General features: G+C 39.6%; 1 protein-coding gene across 5 annotated transcripts in view; it reads left to right on the top strand.

Moving 5' to 3' along the window:
* The first annotated feature begins 3,557 nt into the window (after window positions 1–3,557).
* CCDC150 (coiled-coil domain containing 150) overlaps window positions 3,558–27,991 on the top strand; it is a 101,961-nt gene continuing 77,527 nt past the window's right edge. For 4 of the 5 annotated variants that reach the window (XM_039248964.1, XM_039248966.1, XM_039248965.1 and 1 more), the window contains exons 1-7: window positions 3,558–3,755; window positions 11,249–11,400; window positions 13,061–13,281; window positions 13,403–13,581; window positions 16,362–16,430; window positions 26,820–26,936; window positions 27,814–27,943. In XM_039248964.1, the coding sequence (XP_039104895.1) occupies window positions 3,744–3,755; window positions 11,249–11,400; window positions 13,061–13,281; window positions 13,403–13,581; window positions 16,362–16,430; window positions 26,820–26,936; window positions 27,814–27,943 (880 nt within the window). In that variant the 5' untranslated portion in view covers window positions 3,558–3,743. Of the gene's footprint in view, window positions 3,756–11,248; window positions 11,401–13,060; window positions 13,282–13,402; window positions 13,582–16,361; window positions 16,431–26,819; window positions 26,937–27,813; window positions 27,944–27,991 lie in introns of those variants that run through there. The other variant, XM_039248968.1, reaches the window with a different exon arrangement.

The following is a 27,991-nucleotide window of genomic DNA, read 5'->3' as shown; positions in this document are numbered from 1 at the left end:
GCTGAAATTTCTTTCTTGACCCACTGTTGTCAAAATGTGTAGAAGACAGAATCAAATTGAAAAGCAGGACTTTGAAGACAGATAGACCCAAGTCCCAATAACCATTCTGTCACTCGCTGGCTTCATGGGCCTGCGTAAGTTATTTAACTTTCCAAATCTCAGCAACCTCCTCCTATGGGAATACAGCTACATCTTAAGGTTGCACAGGATCTTGTGAGACAATAAATACAAAGTACCAATTCAATAGGTGATACATACTGGTATTGCTATGATGCAATCAGAAAATTTTGGAAATATTAGGCAGTTGATCTGCATGAGCCAATTTAAAGAATTGTCTAAGAACATGTTTCTTCCTCTTGCTGAGTTTGTATCATCTTATTAAGACAAAAAGAGGATCATAATTTTAGGAAATGTAAAATACAGCTGCAACAATATCACCATAACCTTGATTGTTCTTAAATTCGGTCAATAGAACAATGCGAAAAGCTACTTGGCCACATTTAGCTGGTAAAGCTAAGTGACAGAGACTTTATAAACAAGTGTTGTTACTCTAGACTGATTCAAATAACAGATTTATTTTCCCAGCCCTGAGCTAAAGCACCAGTTCATTGAAAAATCCAAGACTCCTTCAAGTTCTAATCTCTCTACAGAGAGTCAATACTTTACCAAAAGGTATGGACTGCACACATAAAGTGTTGGACCAGTTAGTGAACTTGCTGTTGTTGCTTAGCTGTACCAACAAGATATGAAAACTTTGAGTTTTTGTGTTTGCGTTTCTCTAATCCTCAGAATACATTTCCAACCTCAGAGAAGTGGTTGTGAGTAACTTTGCTATCATTTTTGTAATCACAATGGCAAATCATTGCCAGCTTTGGAAGAAAGCAGATGCTTTCTTTACCTTTTTTTTTGCCTACAAATAGAAATATATATCCATAAATATATAGATAAATTAAATATAAATGTAAATAAATAAATATATGTATATACAGTCAAGAGACTGAGAAATAGCCTCTGTCGGTAGAAGCATTCCAGTTTCACTCATTAATTCACTCACTTAATAAAGAAGACTTACCAAGCATTGTGCCTGGTGTTGAAAATAATACGCTCAAAATAAGAACAAAACTCCTGTCTTTAACTTACAGCCTAATTAAGGGGAGATTAGACACACTGACAATTATAATGCAGTGCAGTAAACTGTGGGAGGGAATAGAATGGCTTCGCAGAAGAGGTTAAATTTCCATTGGGTTCACCAGACAGACTAGAGGAAGAGCATGCCTGGCAGAGGATACAGAGCCTGCAGGCACAAAAAGATGCTGGTACGCTTGAATTCAAGGTCTTTTGGGGTGACCAGGTGCAGATGTGGCTAGTGGATTAGGCTGAAGTCATAAGTAGTTTTTGTTTCATCCTGTCCAGTGGAAAGCTACTAGTTCAAAGGGAGAACTATTAAATGAGTTTTTTTAATGTTTTTATTTAGTTTTGAGAGAAAGAGAGACCAGTGCACACACGCATGTGGGGGAGGGGCAAGGAGAGAGAGGGAAAGAGAAGATCCAAAACAGGCTCTGTGCTGACAGCAGAGAGCCCAATGCAGGGCTTAAACTCACAAACCATTAGATCATGACCTGAGCTGAAGTCCAATGCAAAAAGACTGGGCCACCCAGGCGTCCCTATTAAATGGTTTTAAGCAAGAAACTGAGATCATTGGATTTATAGTTAACTTTTTAACAACATGGGTTTGAACTGCATGGGTCCACTTACATACGGATTTTTAAAATAAACACACTGTAGTACTGTAGATGTTTTTTCTCTTCCTTATGATTTTCTTAACATTTTTCTTTAACTTACATTATTATAAAAACAGAAAATATGTCAATCAATTATATTATTGGTAAGGCTTCGACAATAGACTATTAAGATTTCTGGGGTATCAAAATTTACACATGAATTTTTGAACACGTGGGGTTTCAGTGCCGCTAACCCTCATGTTGTAATTGGGTCAACTGTAATTTTTAAGATCATTTTCGTAGATGTATGAAGGTTGCATTGGGAAGGGTGATCAGAAAATCAATTAGAAGTCTAATGTGGTATTGTAGTGAGAGAGGATATCATTTTCATGGAATCTCGAGCTTTCCATGGCTGAAAAGACTGTTTTATCACTGGGTCAAGAAATATAAAAGCCATTTATCACCTGAAAATCAAGAGTGAAATCAGAAAAAAATCAATATGCTTAGGCACTTAAAAGAATAAAAACAGACTTTTTATATAATGAATTCTCAGGTATCCAAGACTGATTCTCTAGCAGATGAATTAGTTTATTGAAGAATTCAGATTCTTTAACTTTGTAATTGCTTGATATAAGTTCTTATATGATTTGTCAGATGGTAAAACAAGGAAAAGAAATGAAAAACAATAAACTTAATCGGCTCCCTGACAGTTGCTTACTATGCGAATTCAGGAAGGTGAAAATGCTCATTACACTGAAGAGTGTGGATGGGTATCTGTGGAGTGCATACACATTTCGTTCATCTCCACAGGTAAATCAGACATCATTGAAAATGTACATACTGAGAGAATAATTGGCTCTTTGTGCTGATGCTCTAAAGTACTCTCCCACCTTTCCTATTAAAAGCTTTATTTGGCCCCTTCACCTGAATAATGTATGCAGTGCTCATTTCTCTTTTACGGTTGGGCTCACGGTTTAATGAATACATCTTACAGCTGTGGTTTGATAGGCGTTCTTTCTATTTCATGTTGAAGCTTGGCTCTCAGAATTATCAAAATAGCCAGATCATTTGAGTCAAGCACTTGCTTAGCAAATGAGGACTCATCTGGAATTTGACTGCATTCATTTGAGGGCTAAAGTTATTCTCAGCTGTGCCCCCAAGGAGACAAGAGAAACGCATTAATTGCCCTTATGGTGGTAACAGGTGTTCTCTTCAGCTACCTAGATGCAAAGCCGCGTGGTCTTTTCACTGTAGAAGGCTTCTCGTTAAGTGTGAGTTCCCACTCTTACAGCAAAACAACTCTGAAATGGCTGCAGCATTATTTTCAAAGCTTTCTTCTTTCTTAGCTATTTACAGTCATATTTAGAAATACCTATTCACTTCCCGGTTCACAAGTCAAGAAATAGATTCTGCTGATAAAAGACAAGAGAGCAGAAAACATGCGTTTTACTCTCCGCCTGGCCACGGACTAGGGTGAAGAGGTTCCTGGTTCTTCCTTCAAGAGAAGAATGTTTGAGCTTTGTATTTTTACCATTTTTTTAATGCTCATTACAAAGCCCGTTTTCGTTTCTTATCGTTCAGAAGTTACCTGATACTTTAGCTCTCCTAAAACTAAAACATTTCCTAGTCATGGACTTCTGTTACAAGGTGTGTTTGCCAAATTACCCAAGCGCCGCACGCTCACCAGGTTGAGACCACTGACTCTGCAAAGTGAACTGGACAATCAGAGAGGGGAGTGGGAGGAAACTACATATCCCGGCATGCCTCGCTCGCGAGCACAATGGAGCCCTGTCGTCATCCGGGTCACGGGGCTGCGCCTTCTGTGAGCCCCGCTGGATTCCGGCCTGGGTCCCGCCCCCGGCGGAGGGCCCTCCTGGGCCGGGAAAACTGCAATTCCCGGCATGCGCCGCCACGGATGCGCTTGCGTACAGGAGCTACCGCACCGGAGCGGGTTAGTTTAAAGCGCTGTTAGTTCCATGGAAACCCGGCTACCTGCTGCGGGACGGAGCTACTGGCGGAAGGATGGACTGTGGGGTAAGGCGACCGTGGCGAGGACTTAATCGGGGAACGGAGGTGCTGGGCCTTCTAGGGAGAGCTGGCAGCTCAGATAAGTCCACCGTCACCTCTGCCTTGTGCCCTTTCTTCTCCCTGGCAGAGTTTAGTCTCGCCCTCGGGACCCTAAGTTATGGCGTTTTTGCGCTTGAGTGGAAACCATTAGGAGCTAAGTTTGCATTGGCCTGGCCACCAGGGAGGGCCTCCAGAGAAGCCCCAACACCACCTTTTCTTTATATGTTAGGCTGGAGGTTATTGGTTCCTAGGAAAGCCATTTTGACCTTTTTGTTTGTTTGTTTTTAATTATTGTCACCTGTTGTATTCCCTGATCTGATTATTAGAATGCAGCTGTCAGGAATTGGCTTTCGTTCACTGAAGTTTCCTCAGTACCTGACAGAATACATGTTCGTTAAATTTTTCTGAATTTTCCTCTTGTTTGTTTGCCACCCACCATGTCCCATGCACTGTGCTAGGCTCTGAAGATAGAGATTAATCTGACCCTACTGTGGAGAAGCTCACAGTCTGGCTTGAACACCCACACACTCCTCATGTCCCTGATTTGCTGGTCTTGGGGCACCCAGGACTAGGTCCCTAAATCCTTCCTGTTCTCCGTTAGCCAGTCTTGCAGCTTTACAAGCCACATGTGTGTTGTGAATTTCAGAATTTAGATCTCCAGTTCACAACTCTCCCCTGAACTCTATTATCTACATGTTCAGTCATGTGCTAGTCATCTTTCCCGTTTTAAATTTAACCTTTCCAAAACAACTCAGTCTTCTGACTAAAGCTAATTCTTCTGACAGGCTTCCCTTGTCTAAATGAATGGCAGCACCATCTTCCAGTTGCTTCCTTGCTCTCAAATTTCATATCTAATTCATCAGCAAAACCAATCTTTAAAATATGGTTGGACTCTGACCACTTGTTACTCTTCTGTTGCTATCAACCTGGTCCTAGTCCGTGGCACCACCTGCCTGGGTTATTGTAGCAGCTTCCCAACTGGTCTTCCTACTTCTGTGGTTGTCCACCTAGCATCGCGGGAGGGTATCCGGAGTGCTCAGGTAAAAACAGTAAGTTAGATCACAGCACTCCTCAGCTCTGTACCCTCCAATGGCTCTGAGAATCACTGAGAGTAAAGACCAAATCTTTACAATAGCCTTTAAGGCCTGATATGGTCTAGTCCCTTTATTACCTTCTGACCTCACCCCCTATAGTTCTCTTCACTTACATCTCTCCAGCCAAACTTCCCTCCTTACTGTTTGTGAAGATCTCTGCACTCACTGTTGAATCTTTCTGGACTTCTCTGTCACGACTCGCTCCTCCACCTCCTTCACTGTCTTTGCCCAAATAACATCTCAGTGAGGCTTTCTTTGATCAGTCTGTTTAAAATGAAAACCAGCACCACCCCTGTCCTTTCCTCTTTCCTACTTTATTTTCCTCATTGCACTATGAGGAAACCAATTTGTTCATTTCCACCAATGAACAAACTATGTGTTTTACTTTATGCCTGTGTTCCTTAGTTGGAATATAAGCTGCACGAGGGCAAGGAATTTTGTCTGTTTTGTTCACTGCTGTATTTCCCAGTGCCTATAACAGTATCCAACTCATGGATAGGCATTTGGGAGATGTTTGTTGGCTTTATGAGTTAATGAAGACAATATTACTGAACACATTAATTTCCAATGGTTGTGATAACATCAAGTCCCTGGCCTGTTATTTTAGAACTGACAGCGTATAGTTGTACCTATTGCCAGGTGTAAGAATGGAGCCTATGTCCACTGAAGCAAGTGTCCCTATTTTTTTTTTAGAATTTATTTTTCAGTAATCTGTATACCCAGTGTGGGACTCTAACAACCCCAAGATCAAGAGTCACATTCTCCATCAACTGAGCCAGTCAGGCTCCCCAAAGATTCCCTTTTCAGTCATCTGGCTTGTATGAGGATATTACTCATGACATTAGTCTTATTCATGCCATCCTTTCAGTGAGGTAACCTACTTAGGAGTTCCTGAGATATACTCTTCCTAAATTGATTTGATGATAATACATTTTTAAAAGTAGCCATGAATGAACGTTTTTAAAACCAAAAGTTTGTACCTCAGCGATTTTATTATTTTTACAATCAAGTATCAGGACTTAGGTTCAAGACTACAGTCAATGATATTTACACTTTTTCAAAAACAGGAAAGCACACATAAGTCAAGCCATCGTTCTTTGCTACAATAGTAGCAATTAAAGCGATATTCTTTTCTTGTAAGACTTAGAAACTCAAAAAGTTTATTTTTTGTAGACCATGAGCTTTTAAGATAGGACTTTAGAAAGGGTCTGCCAAGTGGATTGTGTGTTAGAGCCTGCCAAATGAGGGAGAAAAGACAGGGGTGAGTAACTGCGGTGAAAATGAGAATCTCTCCCAGCTTGGCAGATTGACTGGATCCCAGGTAGTTAGTTACCCCACTCTTTCTTTAACAGGCTCCCAGGTACTCAGGGACTCTCCATGGTGGATATTAAGGCTGTCTTGCTCTTGCTATTCATCTGCCATTGCTTCCTTCTTTGCTTGCTTGGGCTTACCTGACCCTGACATTCCGCCCCCCCACCGCCATTGCAGTGAAGGTTTGTGGAGGGATGGTTTTCAGCTAAGTCTGGGACCTGTTTTTAATCTCCAAAGGGTAGATTGGCTTGTTTAGCTTTCCAGTCGACTTCTTGGATGACTTGAACATGCTCATCACTGATTCACTAAGAGAATATTTCAAGAACACTGCCATGTTCACTAAGAAGCTTTATGCCCTGCGCGCCACCAGTCTGTCCCAGGCACCTCAGTCTTCCCTTCCTTAGGGTGAATTTTCTGTAAATCTCTTTCCCCTCAGAGTCTGGGGGCCAAGTTTGTTTCTTCCTTTTTGTTTATTTTTTTTCCCCTCTCCATAAGCCTGAGTAGCTTCAGTGTAGATCAGGTAGGTGTGAATGATGATGAAATCAGATTTTTATTCAAACATATAGTGAGTTCCTTTTTTTTTTTTAAATGAAGCAGTTTAATTTGAATTGTTTTCCATTTTGTTTTTATGGCGAAAAGAGCCTACATACTGTAAAGTAAATGAGAGCATTTTATACATATCATGGTACCTTAGGGACATGTCAGCAACACTGATTTTTTTCAACAATTACATGCAAACATTTTAGGTGGCATCCTGTATGCCATTCGAAATATGTGGGAAAACTTGCATTCCATTTCCTGTATTTTTTCCCCAAAATAGACTAATGTTTGCATTAGTATTTTGTGCTTGGCTTCTGGTATAAATTAATAGGGACCATCCTTTATATTATAACCAGCTACCTCCGCCTCACAAGTCGCTAGGGCAGTTGTCCTTCCCCCACTTCCTGGCACTGCTTGTCATTTCTTTTATGGCCTCCTTTTACTTGTTTCTCCACCAGCTATTGCCTGGGACTACTGTGTATCAGTTAGTTTTGTTGCAAGCAGCAGAAAAAAGTGATTAAAACAAAAGAAAAAGTTTCTTTTTCTTAAGCAGATTGGATGTTACTAGTTTTGCAAAAAAAAAAAAAAAGAAAGAAAAAGAAAAGAAAGGCTAATCTGAGCTTCTTTGGCCTTTTCCTTGTGTTTCTCAGATGCTGGTGATCCCTAGCTCTTTATTTGTATTTAAAAGTAAGGTACTACATGGCTAACTGAAAGAAAGCTCTCAAAACTCTGGGCCTCATATGGGGAAGGAAAGGACAGGAGCCATCATTTCAGTTTTTTTTTTAATGGGAAAAACAAAATCCTTCCCAGAAGCTCCTTGCAAACTTTTTGCCTAAAGCCTCATTGGGCAGAATGTGTCCTATGGGTGTGTCATTGCAAAGAAGCCCAGGGGCGTGAACTTTTCAGCTTCTTTTAGAGAGAGAACAAAGGAGCCAACTATGTCTACCCCAAACCTTACTAAACAGCTTTTTATATTTTCTCCTCACGTCAGGCCTGGTTTATTTCAGGTGGACAGTAAGGAGACAGCAGATGACAGAAAATGAAATGGAGGGTAAATCCATGTGGTGTTTCTCCACTGTTACCCTTCCATTTTCTCCCCACCCCACACTAGTGGTGGTTTCCCTAACCTGAGCCCTGGTTTCCTGGAGGCTCTTCCTTCTATTACCTGAGAAACACTATCCGGGTTCTTGTGGTAACATGAACAGGAGTCTCCAAATCTGGCTTTTTTCAGAAACCTAGATGAACCTAACTTCAAATCTTTGTATATCCAAAGACTCCTTTATATGTACCTTTGTCTTTCCCTTGAGGAAAAATTGAAAGCATGGAAGGAAATTAATAATAAAGAGCTTCTTTACCCCTGTGTCCTTAAGCTAATTGTTAACAGAAAATCTTTTTAAAAATTCAAATTATATGTGTCAGAAATGCTTTCTGCTTCTTAAAGGAAAATAAAAGAGAGAAATCCTGGTCAGAAGCACTAAAATAAGAGTAAAAAGAAAATTGTACCCTTTGACCTTTATCATTCCATTTCCCCCTCCCTCCAGACCATTCTATTCTGTTTCAACCTTTTTTAAAATTCCACATATAAGTAATATCAGACAGTATTTTTCTTTCTCTGTTTTGTTTATCTCACTTTAGCATAATGCCCTCTAGATTCATCCATGTTGTTGTGAATGGCAGACTTTCCTTTCCTCTTAGAGCTGAATAATATTAAGTGTACACATACACTCACATATATATATATATCATATTTTCTTTATACATTTATCTGTTGAAGAATAAGGACATGTAGGTTGTTTCTCTATCTTGACTATTCTGAATAATGCTGCTATGAACATGAGTGAGGAGGCACATCTTCAAAAATGATGTCTTTGATTCCTTTGGATATATACCAAGGAGTGGGATTGCTGGATCATATGGTAGTTCTATTTTTAAATTTTTTGATGAACTTCCATACTGTTTTCCATAATGGCTGTACCATTTTATATTCCCACCAACAATGAGTAAGGCTTCTCATTTCTCTAAATCTTCACCAACATTTGCAGTCCATCTTTTTGATAATAGCTACCCTAAGAGATGTGAGGTGGATACTCACTGTGGCTCTGATTTGCATTTCCCTCATAGTTAGTGATAATGAGCACCCTCTTATTTATCTATTGGCTGTGTGTACATTGGGGAAAATGTCTATTCAGGTCCTCTGCCCATTTTTTATTTGGATTCTTGTTTGCAACTGAGTTATATTTTGGACATTAACTCCTTATCTGATCTGTGGCATGTAATTATCTTCCACCATTCTGTAGGTTACCTTTTCAAATAAGAAGTTCTGAAGATTTCATGTACAGCTGGGTAATATAGTTAGTAATCTGTTGTATAGTTGAAAGTTATAAGTGGGTCTTAAGCATTGTTAACACACACACACACACACACACACACACACACACAGAGTTAACTATATTACCCATGTGGGGTAATGTTTTAATTATCTTGATCTTGGTAACCATTCTACAGTGTATGTTTATATCAAATCATCATATTGTGCGCTTTAAATATATTTAATTATATTCAATTATTCCTCACTAAAGTTTAAAAAAAGAAGAAGGAAAAGAGAATAGGCCATTCTCTGAGACCCGTGGAAAGAAGATAAAAGGTGATTGGAGAGCTATTTCGGGATGAAGACCCATGTCCTTTATGGACACATCCTTTTCGCAGGTCCCCACCATGATTCTTGCCCCCTTAAATCCTGCCATCAGTTTTCCCACTTTAATTCTTGCCTTGAGTGATGGAGATGACCTTATGACCTTCAGTGACTGGGACCTGAGGTAGTCATCACTTCCACTGCCGCGGAAGTGAGAGGAGAGAAATCTGATTATACAGAAAACAGGGGAGAAAATATGTGTTCCTAATATCTGAAATGGGATCTTTGTGAACATGTTTCTGTAGGAATACCGTTGCAGTAATGTTTAAGGTTTGCAGGCTGGTTAGTATAGAAATGTCTATATAGGATGGAGTTGCAGGAAAATGTCCTTAAAGTTTCTTTCCATCGTTGACCTTGTCACTGAACTTTGGGTCTATGATTCACTTATATGTTGGGACTGCTTCTATGCTAATTCTGCCTAATTTGTCACTAATATTTCAAAAAAGTCTTGCTACTCCCAGTTACTCTTAGACAGTTTGGGGAGAAAAGTCTGGAAATTTAATATCAATAGCTATAGAAGAGTCTTTGCTAGGCTATGAAGTTAAGTTTGCAAATTATTTTTAAAACTGCTGTGTCAGTGTAGTTAGTAAATTTATTTTACAACAGTTGCTCAGGGGGTGCCTGGGTGGCTCAGTCAGTTAAGTGTCCAACTCTTGGTTTTGGCTCAGGTCGTGATCTCAGTTTTGGGATTTCGAATCCCACGGTGGGCTCTGTGCTAGCAGTAGCAGTGCAGAGCCTGCTTGGGATTCTCTCTCTTTCCGCTGTCTCTCTGCCCCTACCCTGCTTGTGCACTGTCTCTGTCTCCTTCAAAATAGATAGATAGAGGGGCGCCTCGGTGGCTGAGTTGGTTAAGCGTCCGACTTTGGCTCAGGTCATGACCTCATGATTCGTGGGTTCGAGCCCCGTGTCGGGCTCTGTGCTGAAAGCTAGCTCAGAGCCTGGAGCCTGCTTCAGATTCTGTGTCTGTCTGTCTCTCTCTGATCCTCCCCTGCTCATGCTGTCTCTTTCTCTCTCTCAGAAATAAATTTGAAAAAAAAATTAAAAAATAGATAAATAGATAAAATAAATAGCTTAGAAGTCTCAGTGTAGACTTTTTTTCTGACAGGTTGATTGGAATAGGTTTTATTTATTTTGAGAGAGAGAAGGAGAGAGACTGTGGGGTGGGGTAGAGAGAGAAGGAGAGAGAGAGAGAGAAAGAGATAGAGAGAGAGAGAGAGAACTCCAAGCAGGTTCCATGTTGCCAGTGTGTAGCCAGACTTGGAGCTCGATCTCATGAACTGTGAGATCATAACCTGACCCAAAACCAAGAGTCAGACACTTAACCAACTGAGCCACCCAGGTGCCCCAGGTTGGAATTTGTTAAAATGACAATGGCTGGTAATGAAAGAGTAATAGTTCCCTCAGCTAAGTCATAGGTCCTAGTACGTGTCTAAAAGTAGCAGATAGGATGGATTAGATTATGATGCAATAACAAACTACTCAATAATCTCAGTGGCTTATAACATCATAAGTTTATTGCCCACTCACAATGGATGTCACGGACAGGTCATGGCTCTGCTTCATGTCTTCATCTTGGCATATGAGACAGGCACTGTCTGGGTTGTTGCCTGTCTCATGGAGGGGGAGAAAGAAGGAGATGATGAAAGACAAGTTGGCTCTTAAAGCTTCCACCCACATAAGTTGACCAAAGCAAAAACACATGGCCATTTCTGACCTCAACAGGACAGGGATGTATAATTGTCCCATAAAAAGGGACAGTGACTATTTTGAACCATAATAGAACCTACTATACTACTATACTAATAATGTGACTTTAATCTCAGGTGCAAATGTCCAGGCAGGTCCTCTCTCCAACCCACATCAATGCTACAGCTTCTGAAACATTCACAGTACTTCAGCAGAGGATGAGAATAGTTGAGGAACAGACCAGTTCTCTGAGGGATGACCTAATAATGTTGGACTTTGGTGAAAGAAGGTAACAACAAAATGAACTAGATCTTTGTAAATTGAAGAATTTTGCTTCACTGGTTATCAATAAGGAGTCATAGTGTGAATGGTTTGGCTGATGAAATAGGTGTTTATGAAAGAAGTGAGGAAAAGTTTCCATTTGAACATTAATTAGAAACTAATGGCAAGATAATTGTTATCATGTAAGAGGTACTACCACTATTCCCCTAAATAGATATTTAAAGTGTGCTAATTAGGTGCACAAACGGTGATATCCTGTTCATCTTCAAAACTTGATTGAAGCATGGAGGAGGGCACTTGTTGGGATGAGCACTGCGTGTTACGTGGAAACCAACTTGACAATAAACTATTTAAGAAAAAAAACTTGATTGAAAACAAATGTGGAATTTTTTGTATAATTAGAAAAAATTTGGTTCTTATTTTTTAAATCAAAAATAGACTTCAATATTAGTTAAGGTGAACATTTAAGCCTGATCCATGATATTGAAATGGTTTTCATTTTCTTTCCCAGACTAATTGTAAATTATAAGAAAGGCATTAACCAATTTGACAATAAATTATTTTTAAAAAAGAAAGGCTTTAAGTCTTTAAAAACATTTTCTCCCCTTGGCTAAAAAAGATATTGCCATTAAAAGTTGGATTATCAATGGCCTGAGGAATCTGGGTGCTTAAGCAGGCAATATCAAATTTACTGCTGTGATTGTCTTTAAGATTACATACAGATTTCCTTTGTGTTTCTGATGAAAACCTAAAATAATTATAACTGGTAGTATAGCACCTATTGAGTGAATAATTCTTAAAGATTAAATCTGTATGGATGTTGAGTATGTTAGAATAAAGTAGGAATGTTTAGGGGCACCTGGGTGGCTCAGTCATTTAAGTGTCTAACTCTTGATTTCGGCTTAGGTCATGACCTCACTGTTAAAGAGTTCCAGCCCTACATTGGGTTGTGTGTGACAACATGGAGCCTGCTTGGGATTGGGATTCTTTCTCTCCCTCTCTGCTATCTCTCTCTCTCTCTCTCTCTCTCAAAATAAATGAACATTTAAAAAAAGATAGGAATGTTTATTATGACCTTATTTAAAAGTTTTCTAAAAATATATGAGTATATTGTCTCCATGCTAACTTTAATTCTTAGTTTAGGGGGTGCCTGGGTGGCTCAGTCGGTTAAGTGTCCGACTTTGGCTCAGGTCATGATCTCACAGTGTGGATTCAAGCCCTGCATCAGCCTCTGTGCTGACTGCGCAGAGCCTGGAGCCTGCTTCAGATTCTGTGTCTCCCTCTCTCTCTGCCCCTCCCCTGCTTGTACTCTGTCTCTCTGTCTCTCTCTCTCTGTCTCTCTGTCTCTCTCTCTCTCTCTCAAAAATAAACATTCTTAGTTTATAGATTTAGATTTATCATGTTTTAGGAATCACATAAAAGTTTACAAAAAATTCACATTAAAAGAAACAACCATAAAGTCAGTGGTCTTTATCTATCTGACAGTAGTCTCATCCTCAATACTTAATGGTGCCTTCTATATTTAAATTTGGAGAAGTGAATGGATGCTTGTTAACTAAGGAATCTAATTTATATTCTTGGTAGAAATGTTACATTGACCTGCTGGTTGGGATTACCATAGTAAACATTGCATTACATAATATTATTAAATTGGGATCTTTGTCCAGAGGCCAGCTGGAAGCTCCAAAATGTTTAGGAGAGGCTGTGAGCCAGAACATCATTAGTCCTATCCAGAATGAAGTCATGTGTTCAGGAACAACAGACATTCTATGGAAGAACTGTGAGTTTCTGGTAAATCGAATGTGCCGTCTGGAAAGCCTCATCCAGTCCTTGAAGATGAACATCTTTCGTCTGCAAACTGAAAAGGATTTGAATCCACGGAAAACAGGTACAGAGAGAAGATAATCATCAGAAATTTGATCCTATATGGATGTTTAATGAGTTTATGATTCTTTTCGTTTCCTTATCTTCTTTCAACTGCTTGATAATCCTTCTCTGCTGTTGGGTAGCTTTTGTGAAGGATCGACTGAATGCAATACAGGAGGAACATACCAGGGACCTGAAGCTGTTACATCTTGAAGTAATGAATTTGCGCCAGCAACTAAGAGATGTAAAAGAGGAAGAAGACAAGGCACAAGAAGAAGTGCAAAGGTTGACTGCCACCCTGGAGATTGCTTCAGAGACCAAGGTTTGAATCCAGATTTCTGAAATACAGACTCACTATTATCTGTGAACTGGAGGACACAACAGACCCATAAAATTGACTTTTAAAAATAGGTGATGTGATGTAAGCGTTCTTGACGTTACTAAGTTATCTGCATTGATAATTTATAAACTATTGTGTGCTATCAGTAATGTAATATTTATAGAGCCCTTACCCTATACACATGAAAGTGAGAGTCCAGAGATATGAGGTAGCATCCCTGCTCTTCAAAGAGCTTACATGCTAGGTGGGACAACAAGGAATAGCATGAAGTACTAAGTAGAGAAAATATAAGGGCATAGGAAATGATAAAGCACAGTGTGGGATAAACAGTGAATATTGAGGAGTAAGTGTTTCACATTCAGGTGGGTTTGAGAGGGTAGGTATGCCAATCTAGAGTAGATTAGGGGAAACTTCAATTAAGAGATAAACATGAGCTAGAAGGTAGGGTAGAGAGATGAAAATTTAACAGATAGTAAACACGTTATTTTTAATTTTTTTAAAAACGCATGACATAGGATATTATTGTCTCTGTTCTAGTAATAAAAGTATTGGGGCCCAGAGAGAACTCATTTTCTCTAAGATCACACTTCCTTGTTTTCTTACTGTTACCCAGGTTTGAACGTAGCTCTTTCCACTGGTACAATTAGAGGAAATGCATAAACTGGGCTGACCGCAATGAGGATTTGTTTGTAGCAAATAAACTAGAAATTAGCTAGAGATCACATTATAGAGGATTTCAAAATCAGGAATAATCAATAGTTGGGCTTGATTGGATGGAGGGTGATTAACATTTTGATAAGGAAATGACATAAAAACAGGCAAAGTAATCTGGCAGTAGTGTGGAGTTTTGGGAAACCAATTAAGATTCCATTGTATGACTTGGGGCATTAGCCTTATTAGGTCTGACCTGGGATTGTGGCATTTTGAAAAGAGAGAAAGAGATTCTATGAAGAAAGATATGCTAGAACCTGGTACTGGACAGGAGCTGAGTGAGAGTAGGAAAGAAGGCAAAGATGACTGAGGTTCTACATCAGTAAAAATTGGATTGTGGTGCCATTAATAGTGACATAAAAGAAATAGTGAAAGCTTTGTTTTTTTGTTTATATATTTATTTTTGAAAGAGAGAAAGCAAGTGCACACGTACACACAAGCGGGGCAGGGACTGGGGGCGGGGCGGGGGGACACAGGATCTGAAGCAGGCTCTGCATGGACAGTATAGAGCCCAGTGTGGGTCTTGAACTCATGAACTGTGAGATCATGACCTGAACTCATGGCAGACGCTTAACCAACTGAGCCACCCAGGTGCCACTGAAAGCTGTGTTTTTGATCTTCACTTCCTAAGCATGGATAATATTTGAGGCTAGAAGAAATAGAATACTTAAAAAAACAAAACAAAACAAACAAACAAAAAGGAATATATCCTGTAAGTAAGAGTTCTATCAATTACCAGATTCTTTCATTACTGAATTTTATTTACAAAGTGAATGTGATTAATCACTTTTTATGGTCTAAAAGGGAAAATGATAGAAGTCATGAATCAAAGTAGTAAAATAACCTTCTGTTTAGATATCTCATTGTAATAATTACTTCAGACTCAAAATAAGTGTTTATAACCATATTCAGAATAGCATTTATAGGTTGCTAGAAAAGAGTCTAGATTTGAACTGATGGGCCTATAGACAGTTTCTTTTTTTTTTTTTCTCCCCAGTTCTGAGTTCTCAATTCTTTTTTCTTTTTTTCACAAACAGTTTATTGTCAAATTGGTTTCCATATAACACCCAGTGCTCATCCACACAAGTGCCCTCCTCCATGCCCATCCCCCCCACCCCCCACATCCATCAGTCCTCAGTTTTTGTCAGCATTCAAGAGTCTTTCCTGGTTTGCCTCTCTCCCTTTCCCCCACCATTTCCCCCATGGTCCTCCGTTAAGTTCCTCCTAATCCTCCTATACGTGCAAACATATGATATTTGTCCTTCTCTGCCTGACTTATTTCGCTCAGCATAACACCCTCAAGGTCCATCCATGTTGCTACACATGGCCAGATTTCATTGTTTCTCATTGCCATGTAGTATTCCATGGTATAGATAAACCACATCTTCTTGATCCATTTGTCAGTAGGTGGGCACTTAGGCTCTTTCCATGTTTTGGCTATTGTTGAGAGTGCTGCTATGAACATTGGGGTACATGTGCTCCTATGCATCAGCATTTCTGTATCCCTTGGGTAAATTCCTAGCAGTGCTATTGCTGGGTCATAGGAGAGTTCTAGTGTTAGTTTCCTGAGGAACCTCCACACTGTTTTCCAGAGGGGCTGTACCAGTTGACATTCCCACCAACAGTGTAGGAGGGTGCCCGTTTCTCCACATCCTCGCCAGCATCTATAGTCCTCTGATTTGCTCATTTTAGCCACTCTGACTGGCGTGAGGTGGTATCTCAGTGTGGCTTTGATTTGTATTTCCCTGATGAGGAGGGATGCTGAGCATCGTTTCATGTGTCTGTTGGCCATCTGAATATCCTCCTTGGAGAAGTGTCTGTTCATGTCTTCTGCCCATTTCTTCACTGGGTTGTTTGTTTTTCGGGCGTGGAATTTGGTGAATTCCTTGTAGATTTTGGATACTAGCCCTTTATTGGATATGTCATTTGCAACTATCTTTTCCCATTCCGTTGGTTGCCTATTAGTTTTGTGGGTTGTTTCCTTTGCTGTGCAGGACAGTTTCTTTTTATCATTTCAGATTATTTAGAACCTTTTCTCCTTCTACTTTTAGAAGAATGCAGCCATTATTGAAGAGGAACTGAAGACCACAAAACGTAAAATGAACTTGAGAATTCAGGAGGTAGGATGAAAAAGATGGTAGGGGGTTGGGGGGCAGGCATTGGAATTGCCGGGGAGAAGTTAAGAAAGTAGAAAGAATGAAAAACTTTGAAGAAGAAAATATGTTACTATGTAGTAGGAAGACTTTAAAAATATACCACATGAAATTCAAGTGCAAATGGCTGCCCTTATTTGACACTAAGAATTCCTTTTGCTTCAATATGGTCATACAACCAGAAATAAGTGCTCTGTGAGCCAGAAAGGAAATTAGTTACCATATTAATTACAATATTCATATGGTAGAGCTAAGTGAACACCTTCATACAAAGACCTTTTAAACTAATGTTGTGTTTAAAACAAGCAGCTTTTAAGAAGCCTGCTCATCTAATTTTACCTTGAAACCTCCATTTCAGCCTAAGTTTTAGTAGATAACAGATTGGGAATTGTGAAGTAGGTGGCTGCTAAAAGTTGCTGGACTAAAAATTGGCAGCTGAAAACAGTGGAAGAGTCGGGAGAATTAGTGATCCAACATATCCTGGCCTAAAAACCTCAATATTCCCTGACAGAATAATCACTGATGTTAATCCAAATCAAGAAGGTCAAATTATATTTAAAATATTCTGTTATATAAAACAGAAGTAGATCTACTTTTTAGGAAAAATTTCAAGAAAAATTACTTTTTTAAAAAATGTTTATCTTGAGAGAGAGAGAATGAATGATAGGAGAGAGGCAGAGAGAGGAGAAAGAGAAAGACAATCCTAAGCAGGCTCTGTGCAACCTGGACATGGGGCTCGATCGGAAGATCATGAGCCAAAACCAAGAATCGGGCATTCAACCTACTGAGCCACCCAGGCACCCCTAAAATTACTTTTTAAGTTATGGATTTTAGTGCTTAAAGTGAGAAGTATAGCTATCTGGAAAATTCTCTTATATATTTTTTTTGCTAGTAATTATTGATATAAGCATGTCTGTTCATAGTTCAAATGTATTATGTTTAGCATATTTTTAGTTTTCAGATATTTTAGTAGACTAGTTTTTAATGTGATTTTTTATTTAGTTTTATTATTTTAGAGAGGGAGGAAGTATGTGCAAGGAGGGGAGAAGGGTAGAGGGGAAGAGAGGAAGAATCTTGAATCTTAAGCCACCTCCACACTGAGCATGGAGCCCGATGCAGAGCTTGATCCCACCACCTCTGGGATCATGACCTGAGCCAAACTCAAGAGTGAGACAAACTGACTGAGCCACCCAGACTCTTTTTTTTTAGAGAAGTTTCACACTTCTAGAAAAATCACACAGAAAACAGTTCCCATAAACTGTTCTTCCCATCCTGACAGTTTCCCTTCTTACTAACATCTCGCACTAGTGGTACATTTGTTACAGTTGATAACACCAATATTGATAAATCATAATTAGCTAAAGTCCACAATTTATGTTAAGATTCACCCTTTGTTGATTACAGAGGATTAAAAATGCCCCCCTCTCGGGGCGCCTGGGTGGCTTAGTCGGTTGAGCGTCCGAATTTCGCTTGGGTCATGATCTCGCGGTTCGTGGGTTCGAGCCCCGCATTGGGTTCTGTGCTGATTGCCAGCTCAGAGCCTGGAGCCTGTTTCAGTCTGTGACTCCCTCTCTCCTAGAAATAAAAATTAAAAAAAAAAAAAAAAAAAGCCCCCCTCTGTTCCCGACTCCCCAGCAATCACTGATCTTCTCACTGTCTATAGTTTTGCTATACTTGGAATGATTCAATGTGTGGTTATTTTTGGACTGGCTTCTTTTCACTTAGCACATGCATTTAAAGTACCTCTAAGTCTTATCATGGTGTGATAATTCATTTTATTACCTAACCATATTCCATTGTATGGATGTACCACAGTTTGTTTATACATTCATCTATTGAAGTACATCTTGGGAGCTTCTAAGTTTTGGCAATTGTGAATAAAGCTACTATAAACATTCATATACAGGTTTTTGTGTGGACATGTTATATACTCATTTGGATCAATACGTAGAGCACATTTGCTGGATTATGTGGTAAGCTTTTGTTTATCTTTGTAAGAAACTGCCAGTGTGTCTTAAAAACTGGCTGTACCATTTTGCTTTCACACCAGCTAGGAGTGAGTTCCTCTTGCTCGACATTCTCATCAGCAGGTTGTCGATGTTTTGAATTTTTGCCATTCTAATATGTATGTGGTGGTATTAGTATCTTGTTTTAATTATAATTCCCTAATGAAATATGATACTGAATATCTTTTTATGTACTTATTTGCCACCATATATCTTATTTGGTGAAATGTCTGTTAGATCTTTTGCTTATTTTCTAATTGGTTTGTTTGCTTTCTTATGTTGAGTTTCAAGAGTTCTTTGTGTATTTTGGTATTCATCCTCTGTCAAATACATGTTTTGCAATCCCCCTCCTTCTGTAGCTTATCTTTTGCATAGCAGAAGCTTTAATTTTAAGTCTAATTTACTTAGTTTTTCTTTTGGAGATTATACTTTGGTGTTACATCTAATAAGTCATTGCTGAACCCGATATCACCAAGATTTTTCTCCAATGTTATTTTTAGAAGTTTTATAGTTCTTAAATGCTTATTTATTTATTTAGAGAGATGGAGAGCAAGTGGGGGAGGGGCAGAGAGAGGGAGACACAGACTCCAAGCAGGCTTCTTGTTGTTGGCACCGAGCCCAATGTGGGGCTAAAACTCAAACTGCAAGATCATGACCTGAGCCGAAACCAAGAATTGGACACTTACCTGACTGAGGCACTAAGGCACACCATAGAAACTTTATAGTTTTGCATTTTACTTTTAGATCTATGATACTGATGGGGTTTCGGTGTGTTGGTGGGAGCTCCAACTACCATAGCCATTAACCTAGGAAATTAATGAAGGAGAAGCTCTCACATCTATTAGGAGGAAGAACAGTAAGAAAAAGTCAGCATCCCTTTTGTTAGGGATGGCCTGTGTTTCCTCCAGGAACCTGAGTTCTATTAGGAGTCCTGTTTAGACATCCAGTTTGTTGAGAGGGAGTTTACTAGACAAACATGTTTGGGCAAACACATTCTGCAAGAGTCCGTTAGCTCGAGGTCCTGATTGAGAGCCGTGAAGGCCTGGACCTAGAGTAACTCCATTCATTTCCCTATTCCCTGCAGGAGAGATCTGTTAAATCCTACTAAGGCCATGCAATACTACAGGAGATCAGTCCTTTCTTAAATTTTGCAATCCACATTGTTTCCAGTGGATTAAAAGGGCATCCCAAGGGAGAGTCCTTAGGGACTGTACAAGAAGCTCCTATGTTTCCAGACAAGTAGGGAGGGTCCATTACCAAAAATCTCCCGACTCCCAGGTGGTGTCCCATGAATAGGATATGTCAGAGGTTCCTGAGGTGCCAAAGCTATCCGTGGTGTTTCTCGAGCAAAATCGGTATGACCACCGTATTATCTTGGCATTGAAGGCAGTACTCCCCTGGAACGCCCTGTAAAGGGCTCCCAGTGGAAGGAATGCCGGAGTCCTTCCACTTCCCCTTTGCATCCTAGGGTACAAATGGGTGCCTGGCATATGGACTGAAATGCCATACCCTAAAAGCCGTGCCCTAAAATGCCATGCCTTGAAGAACATGCCCTGATGGTTGTGCCTTGGGTTACCTGATCTTTGAAGAGCATGCCACAGAGGCTGTGGTTTTATTTTATTTATTTATTTTATGAATATAATTTATTGTCAAATTGAAGAGTCTCTTGTGGTTTGCCTCCCTCCCTCTCTGTAACTGTTAATCTTTCCCCTGTGTTTTTCCTGTTCATCACATTGAAAATTTCCTGCCACTCCTTTCAGGATTGCCAAGTTTCAGTAGATAGGTCTACTACTACCCTTATGTGTCTACCCCTTTTATTTTTTTAATATTTTTTATTATTTTTGAGAGAGAGAAAGAGCATGAGCAAGGGAGGGTCAGAGAGAGAGGGAGACACAGAATCTGAAGCAGGCTCTAGGCTCAGAGCTGTCAGCACAGGGCCCAACGTGGGGCTCAAACTCAAAAACTGTGAGATCATGACCTGAGCCTAAGTCAGAAGCTTAACCTACTGAGACACCCAGGTGCCCCCTTATGTGTCTGCCTTTGTAGGGTAAGGCTTGTTTATCCCTAGCTGCTTTCAGAATTCTCTCTTTATCTTTGTATTTTGCCAGTTTCACTATGATATTTAGTGCAGAAGATTGATATCTGTTATGTCTGAGGGGAGTTCTCTGTGCCTCCTGGATTTCAATATCTGTTTTTTTGCCCCAGGTTGGGGAAGTTCTCAGCTATGGTTTAAAGTAAAACCCTTCTGTCCCTTTCTCTCTCCTTCTGGAACTCCTTTCATATGGTTATTGGTCATTTCATTGAATCACTTAGCTCTCTAATTCTCCCCTCATGATCCAGAATTTTTTTCCTTTTCTCAACTTCATCTTTGTCCATAATGTTATCTTTTAATTCACCTATTCTCCCTCTGCCTCTTCAATCCTCACTGTCCCTGCATCTAGTTTATTTTGCACCTCATTTACAGCATTTGTGTAATTCAGCATGACTTTTTTTTAGTTCCTTGATCTCGGCAGCAATAGATTCTCTGCTGTCCACTATGCTTTTTTCAAGTCCATTGATCTGCTAAACTCTTGTTATATTGTTTATATCTGTTTTGAGCAGTTCTTTAGCTGTCACTTCTTGAAATTTCTTTTGAGGAGTATTCTTCCATTTCATCATTTGGGTAGTTTTCTGTCCTGTATGTGTTTTAAAAGCTTGTTATGTGCCCTGCACCGGCAAGCACTTCTAAATTAAAGAGGGTTTGGCCCTTCAGGAGGTGTTTTTTGCAGAGTGTTACTTGCCCTCTGTTGTTGTGACTTTGGTTACGTTATCTCCTTACTTTTAGTGATGTTTTGAACCCTCCACTAGGTGTACTTTGATTTGTTTGGTGAAGTAGCCCTGGAAAGGAAAACATACAAACAAAAAAACGGAAAATAAAAACATGCAAACAGACCCACAAAATCCCAAAAACAAAAATCCAGAAAAACCAGCTACAAGTAAACAACAGGGTGGAGGCAGTGCTGCGGGAAGAGGCCTTATTCTATACAAAGAGAAATGACAGGGGCAAGGAAAAAAGAAAATAACAATTGACCAGACAGAGAAACTATTTAGCTTAATCCAAAGAGAGAGAGAGAATAAAGCAGGTGAGGAACTTGTATCAAGCAATTGAGTTAAATATGTCTGCTAAACAAACCAACAACCAGAGTAACCAGACTAGAAGAAGGAAGAGATAAGGAGAGGAGGAAGGAAGAATGTATATATGTTATAAGAACTGTCCGAGAATTAAATCAGGCAGTGCAACAGCGCTGGTCTGGAGTAGGGGCTGCCTGGTTCCTCAGGGTCAATCCTAACACAGTTACCAGGTGTGGAGGGACGTGGTCCGGTATAGATGGGTCTTGCCTCTACTATGGACAATGTCCAATGTCTGTTCCCTGAGGTCCCACCTTATTGGTGATGAGGAGAAAAATGGAGACACCCCAGCCTTTCCTCCATGGACCAGGTGTTCGAGCCATCCTCACTGAGCCACGGGCACAAATGAGGCAGTTTGTCCCGCTCTGCCAACTCCTGTGCCCTGGCGCTTGGCCGTGATTCCAACTCCTGCTCCATGAGCCCCACTACTGGGGGAGTGCAGCTCCACACCGCCAGATATGTGGTCTCTGGCTGGCGGACGCAGGCAGGCTTTGTTCTGTCCCACAGCACTCCAGGGAGTAGACTCCTATTCCTACTGTAGACTATGCCCCTGACCTAGCCACCGAGGCCAGGGCTGGCTCCCCTTCTCCTCAGGTGTGCGATCTGGGCAGCCAGCCCCAGTCGGGAGAAAGCCCCTCAGTTAGAGATTGGATCTTTCTCTGTCCGGGTCAGTGGTTTTTCTCTTGCCCAGATAACAGGCCTATGCTTCCCCAGCCTCTCTTCCTCTTCCCTTTGTCTCTTCACATAAGGCCATCCCTCCCCTCTGTTTGTTTTATCTCTCCCAGTTCACGATCACGCACCTGTGGCCCATCAGGTTGTCCTGGTGGGTCCCTGGAAGCGACTGTCTCTTTGCCTCCCAGACTCTTGGAGTTCCCAGAAGCTATGTTTTAGTTTCTTGAAAACTGCTGTTTTTAACCCATTGAAAACACTAGAAAAATTTTACAAGGGGGAATTTACCTAGTTTTGTAATTTAGGTAGTTAGTAGAGGACATTGACTGAAAACAGTAAAGATAGAAATCCATCATGGTCTAAGTGACATTCAAGCACATATAGTATTTACAGCCAACTACCCTAGAAAACATTCCCTTCTTGGGCTTTAATTCAATTGGGTATTGGTTTCGGCTACCTCCCAGCAGAGGTCACTGGGTCAGAAGTGGCTAGACCAGAGATCGGGAGGAGATCACCTTAGACCAATGAGGAGGAAACCTCACATGGAGTCTTAAGATTGGCAGCCATCCTGGAGACTTAGGTGGCTGTCCCGTGCTCAAGACAACTTTGTGTAAGGACCAGGAATAAGAGAGGGCATCAAGTTTTGGGTCTTATTACCATCTCAGCCAGAGTACTACCTTCCAGCCAAAAGGCAGGTTTTCTTCTCCCTGTAGAGTAGGCATGGGCTAGAGGATTGCAGCCTGAGCAATCAACAGGAAGGTGTTCCAATAAGACTATACTCCTCGAAAAACTTCTGAAGTTAAAGGAAGAAAAGAGAAAGTACTTACCAACTTTGCACCAAAGCCGAGTCCAGATGAAAAGACAGCTCCATCTTCAGGTGCCAAATGATGGGGTTTTAGGGTGTTGGTGGGGATTCAGAGCCTATGGCCAAGAAAGAATTTTTGAAGACATCTTTGGTGCAAAAAGATGATTTTATTAAAGCACAGGGACAGAACCTGTGGGCAGAAATAACTGCACTTGGGTTGTGTAGAGTGACTGCTTATATACTGTGGAGTTTGGGGGAAGGTAAAGTCAAGAGGAAGTTTCTTAAAGGGATTTCCATATGCTAAAGAGGATTTACAGATTACTGGAAGCCTACCTGTTGTCAAGCTAAGGTTGTTTTTCCCTCTAGCAAAGCATTATCATTAAGATAGTAGGGAGTTCCTAATTAGGCTATTGATGAGATCTTTGTAAACTGATAAAGACTATCAGTTTAACCTTTTGTTTTCTGTCCTTTGTTCTTGGGCAGTCAGGAGTGCCTGAGGAAGGTCACACACATCCCACCTTGGGGGGAGGGGGTGATTGTGCTAACTTATGCTTGGCCCTCAACTTGCCTTCTTGTCCCTCATCAACAGATTTTGAATTAATGATGTGAAGTTAGTATCTAGATTCTTTATGTATGTTCAGTTGTTCCAGCACCATTTGTTAAAAGACTGTCAGTGATTACCATTTATTACTACTTTTTATTAAGAAAGTCTTAATTCTTGGGCGCCTGGGTGGCTTAGTTGGTTAAGTATCCGACTTTCGCTTAGGTCATGGTCTCGTGGTTTGTGGGTTCGAGCCCCGCGTCGGGCTCTGTGCTGACTGCCAGCTCAGAGCTTGGAGCCTGTTTCAGAGTCTGTATCTCCCTCTCTCTCTGACCCTCCCCTGCTCATGCTCTCTCTCTTCTAGAAATAAAAAAAAAAAAAGTCTTAATTCTGAGGACTGTGATAAAATCTTGAATTTTTATTGAACCCTGTCAAGAACCCATAGGGCTGTCCTAATCAAAATGCATTTTGGTATTCAAGCAGAATGGATGTAATAGCTTGCTAGTGCTGCAGTAACAAAGTAGTACCACAGACTGGGTGGTTAAACAACAGAAATTTCTTAAATATTTCTGGAGATTTGAAGTCCTCGATCAAGATGTCATCAGGTTTTTGGTTTCTCCTGAGGCTTCTCTACTTGACTTACAGATGGCCGCCTTCTTATTGTGTCCTCACATGGTTTTCTCTTTGTCTGTATACATTCTTGGTATCTCTTTGTGTGTCCTAGTTTCCTTGTCTTATAAGGACACCATTCAGGTTGGATTAGCGCTCACCCTAGTAGTGTCATTATAGCTTATTACCTCTTTAAAGGCCCTGTCTCTAAATACAGTAACCTTTGAGATACTACAGTTAGAGCTTCATTGTAGTAATTTGGCGGAATACAGGTCAGCCCATATCAGAGGGCTGTATAAAGACAGAAGAAATGTAGTATATATCTTTCTAAGAGATAAGAAATATAGTGCTGATAAACATAAAAACTAATAGCTTTTAATAATGCTTCAGAAAGAAATACCTTGGCAATATAATTATCAAATAAAGATTTCCTCTTGGGGTACTTGGGTGGCTCAGTTGGTTAAGTGTCCAACCCTGAATTTCTACTTAGGTCAAGATCTCAGAGTTGGGCTCTGCGCTGACAGCACTGAGTCTGTTTGGGATTCTCTCTTTCCCTCTCTGCCTACCCCTCCCTAATTTGTCCTCTATAAAGGACTTAAATTAGATCTTGAGTACATTATACTTTAAAATTTGATCCAGAATTTAGAAAAATGCAGTAAGCTACTCTGTAACAAAATAATTGTAATCTGGTAGTATAGTTAGTATCAGGTTATTAGTATAGCCAAAACCAAAATTATGGCTCATTCTTATATAAGATTGTAATATTTAACTGATAATTGGGTGAGGAAGGAATTTCTAAACTTGAAATGAAGGGACAGGATAATAAAAAGTTCAATAGATTTGACCACATAAGAATTAAAAATTCTGAATATAAAAAAGCAAACTAATAAAAGTAACGAAACTAGATAGTTAATAATCTTTCCTTTTAGAGAACTTAAAATTAGCTAAAAAAAATCTGAAAAAACAGAAAACAGTAGTCAACTAACAGTTCAGGAAATACACAGAGCTTATAACAGTAGTAGAAAATATTTAGTCTCACTAGTAACCAGAGAAATGAAAAACTGTCACGATGTTATTTTTCATTTATTAAGTTAACAAAGATTTAAGAAAACAATAATACATAGTACTGATGGATTTATAATTAATGCTATTTATAATAGGAGGCTAAAATTGGAAATAAAATTATGTATCAAATGTATCAAAAGTCTAAAAATTATTTATACGTTTAATCCAGTGATTCCTCTTGTAGGAGTTTATCCAAAGGAAATAGAAATGCAGTGAAAGATTTACTCACGAGCATGTTTAGCAGAATATTTAAAATCGTGAAAAACTGGAAAAACCTAAATGTGAGATATGATTAAGAATATAATAGAACATTTCCAAAATGGGCTGTCTTATAACAGTTTCATGCCAACACACTTTTCTTGTCTTTCAGCTGTTTTTAGAAACTTTTTAAACATTATAAAATCTATCATTCATAGAGAAAACACATAAAATATGTACAGTTTCAGGAAGGGCTATAAAGTCATCTTCACTGAGGCTTAAAAATAGAATTTCTTTTAACTTAACATCACTTCACAAAAGAAATAGCATTTTGCAATTCCCATTTAAGTTTAAAAGGATCTCTTTACAGGGGTGCCTGGGTGGCTCAGTCAGTTAAGTGTCTGGCTTTGGCTCAGGTCATGATCTCATGGCTTGTGGGTTCAAGCCCCGCTTTAGGCTCTGTGCTGACAGCTCAGAGCCTGGAGCCTACTTTAGATTCTACGTCTCCCTCTCTCTCTGCCTCTCCCTTGCTTGGGCTGTGTCTCTCTCTGTCAAAAATAAATAAACATTAAAAAAAAAAAAAGGATCTCTTTACCTCATGATAAGAGATTCTTTTGTATCTTAGCTGACTCATCATCATTTATTGAGAGAAACAAGGTTAGTGTACCCCAATTTTTGAGAGGTTATCTGCTACTTAAGAGTTAATTCATTATTTGTGTAGATCTTTAAATTGCAAAACAAAATTGGATCAGCTTTCAGAGGTATGTTTATAATACGATGGGATAAAAAAATATATAGATGAAGTAATCAAATATAGAAAAAAAGGAGTTAAAAACGAAAGCCAGAAAATACAGAAAGTACATATACTAAGGTATGATGATAGTGTTTTTCAGCCGTCTTTTTACAACAGTTCATTGTAAGATGTATATTTTATACCATAATACAATACATAAATAATACAAACATTTCATGAAGCATTACTTACCCTTACTTATTACATGCTGTGTGCTCTGATATTTTTTTCCCTTTCTCAAGTGCTGCTTGCAGCTTACTAATGCTTCTGGACCCACAATTTGGAAAAAAGACTTATGCAATGGGAAGACGGGGCAAGAGATTTGATTCTTCATTTTTTAGTAGTTTATCCCTTAGGGAAAAACAAAAGCATGTTCTCGAGTAGTCATGAATGAAAAATGGGAGTGAGATGACATGTCTTGTAAACTTTTCATGGTGACTTTGATCTTTGGCAAACTGCTGTCATGTTCCCTTGGTCTTGCTAACTGCAACTTGCTCTGTAGCTAAGGAAACAACTGTCTCAGGAGAAGGACCTAAGGGAATCTCTTGAGAAATCTGGATCAGCCATGCTGTGCAAAATAAAAGAAATGGAATCAACTGTTGAGGTGGAACGGAAACAGGTAGACTATTTCTCTCTTTATTATGTCTCGTTATATTTATTATTCACTTATTTATGGAAGTGAAACCAAAAGAGAAAGCTGATGTTTTACCTAGAACCCTATGGTTTTACTAATTTTCTCTAGATTTAGTAAATTTTTCCCTATTATTCAAAGTACCTACATGTAATTTAGACTAGTCAATTCTAAGTATTGAAGGCAATTACTTAGTAGTTCCAAATTCTAACACCTGTAATTGGATTACATAATCTGTACTATTTTAACCAATGGCTGTCCTTCATAATAGAATTATGAAAAAGATCCTACTTAAGAAATTTGTAAATGATCCTTTATAACTTACACTACCAATAAATACAGTAGCCACTAGCCACATATGGCTATTTAAATTAAAAAAAATTTTTTTATAGTTTATTTATTTTTGAGACAGAGACAGAACATGAGCGGGGGAAGGGCAGCGAGAGAGGGAAACCGAGCCTGAAACAGGCTCCAGACTCTGAGCTGCCAGCACAGAACCCAATGCGGGGCTCGAACCCACGAACTGCAAGATCATGACCTGAGCCAAAGTCGGATGCTTATCAACTGAGCCACCCAGGCGCCCCTAAATTTAAATTAGTTAAAATTAATTCACTTCCTCGCTCACTCTGGCCACATTTCAGGTGCTCAGCAGTCACTTGTCACTGGTGGCTGCTATGATGGGGAGGGCACAGAAAGTTGTGTTGGGACGGCCCTGCTGTAAAACACTACACCCTTTTGGTATCTTTAACCATGACCTAGAAACTCCTCCCTCTAGTGATGTTAAGACTGGAAAATCTGCCTTACTATAAGATAGTTTGGTAGAAATCTGTACCTTACAGAAAGAGGTTTTTCTTATATGTTTCAGGTGCAAATTTTGCAGCAAAACTGCATTGCCCTACGCAGTTCCATACAGACCACCCAAGAACTACTGGCACAGGAGCAACAGCAAAAAAGAGAGTTGGAGACTTCTATATCACAGCTCAAGTCTGATCTAAGTATGAAAATAGGTGCTAGAAATCATATTTGTTAGTTTTTTTGAGATT

Source organism: Hyaena hyaena, unplaced genomic scaffold (assembly GCF_003009895.1).
Source record: "Hyaena hyaena isolate Hyena2069 unplaced genomic scaffold, ASM300989v1 scaffold_325, whole genome shotgun sequence".
NCBI lineage: Eukaryota > Metazoa > Chordata > Mammalia > Carnivora > Hyaenidae > Hyaena > Hyaena hyaena.
The sequence above is the reverse complement of the archived record's forward strand: the minus strand, read 5'-3'. Positions and strand labels throughout refer to the sequence as shown.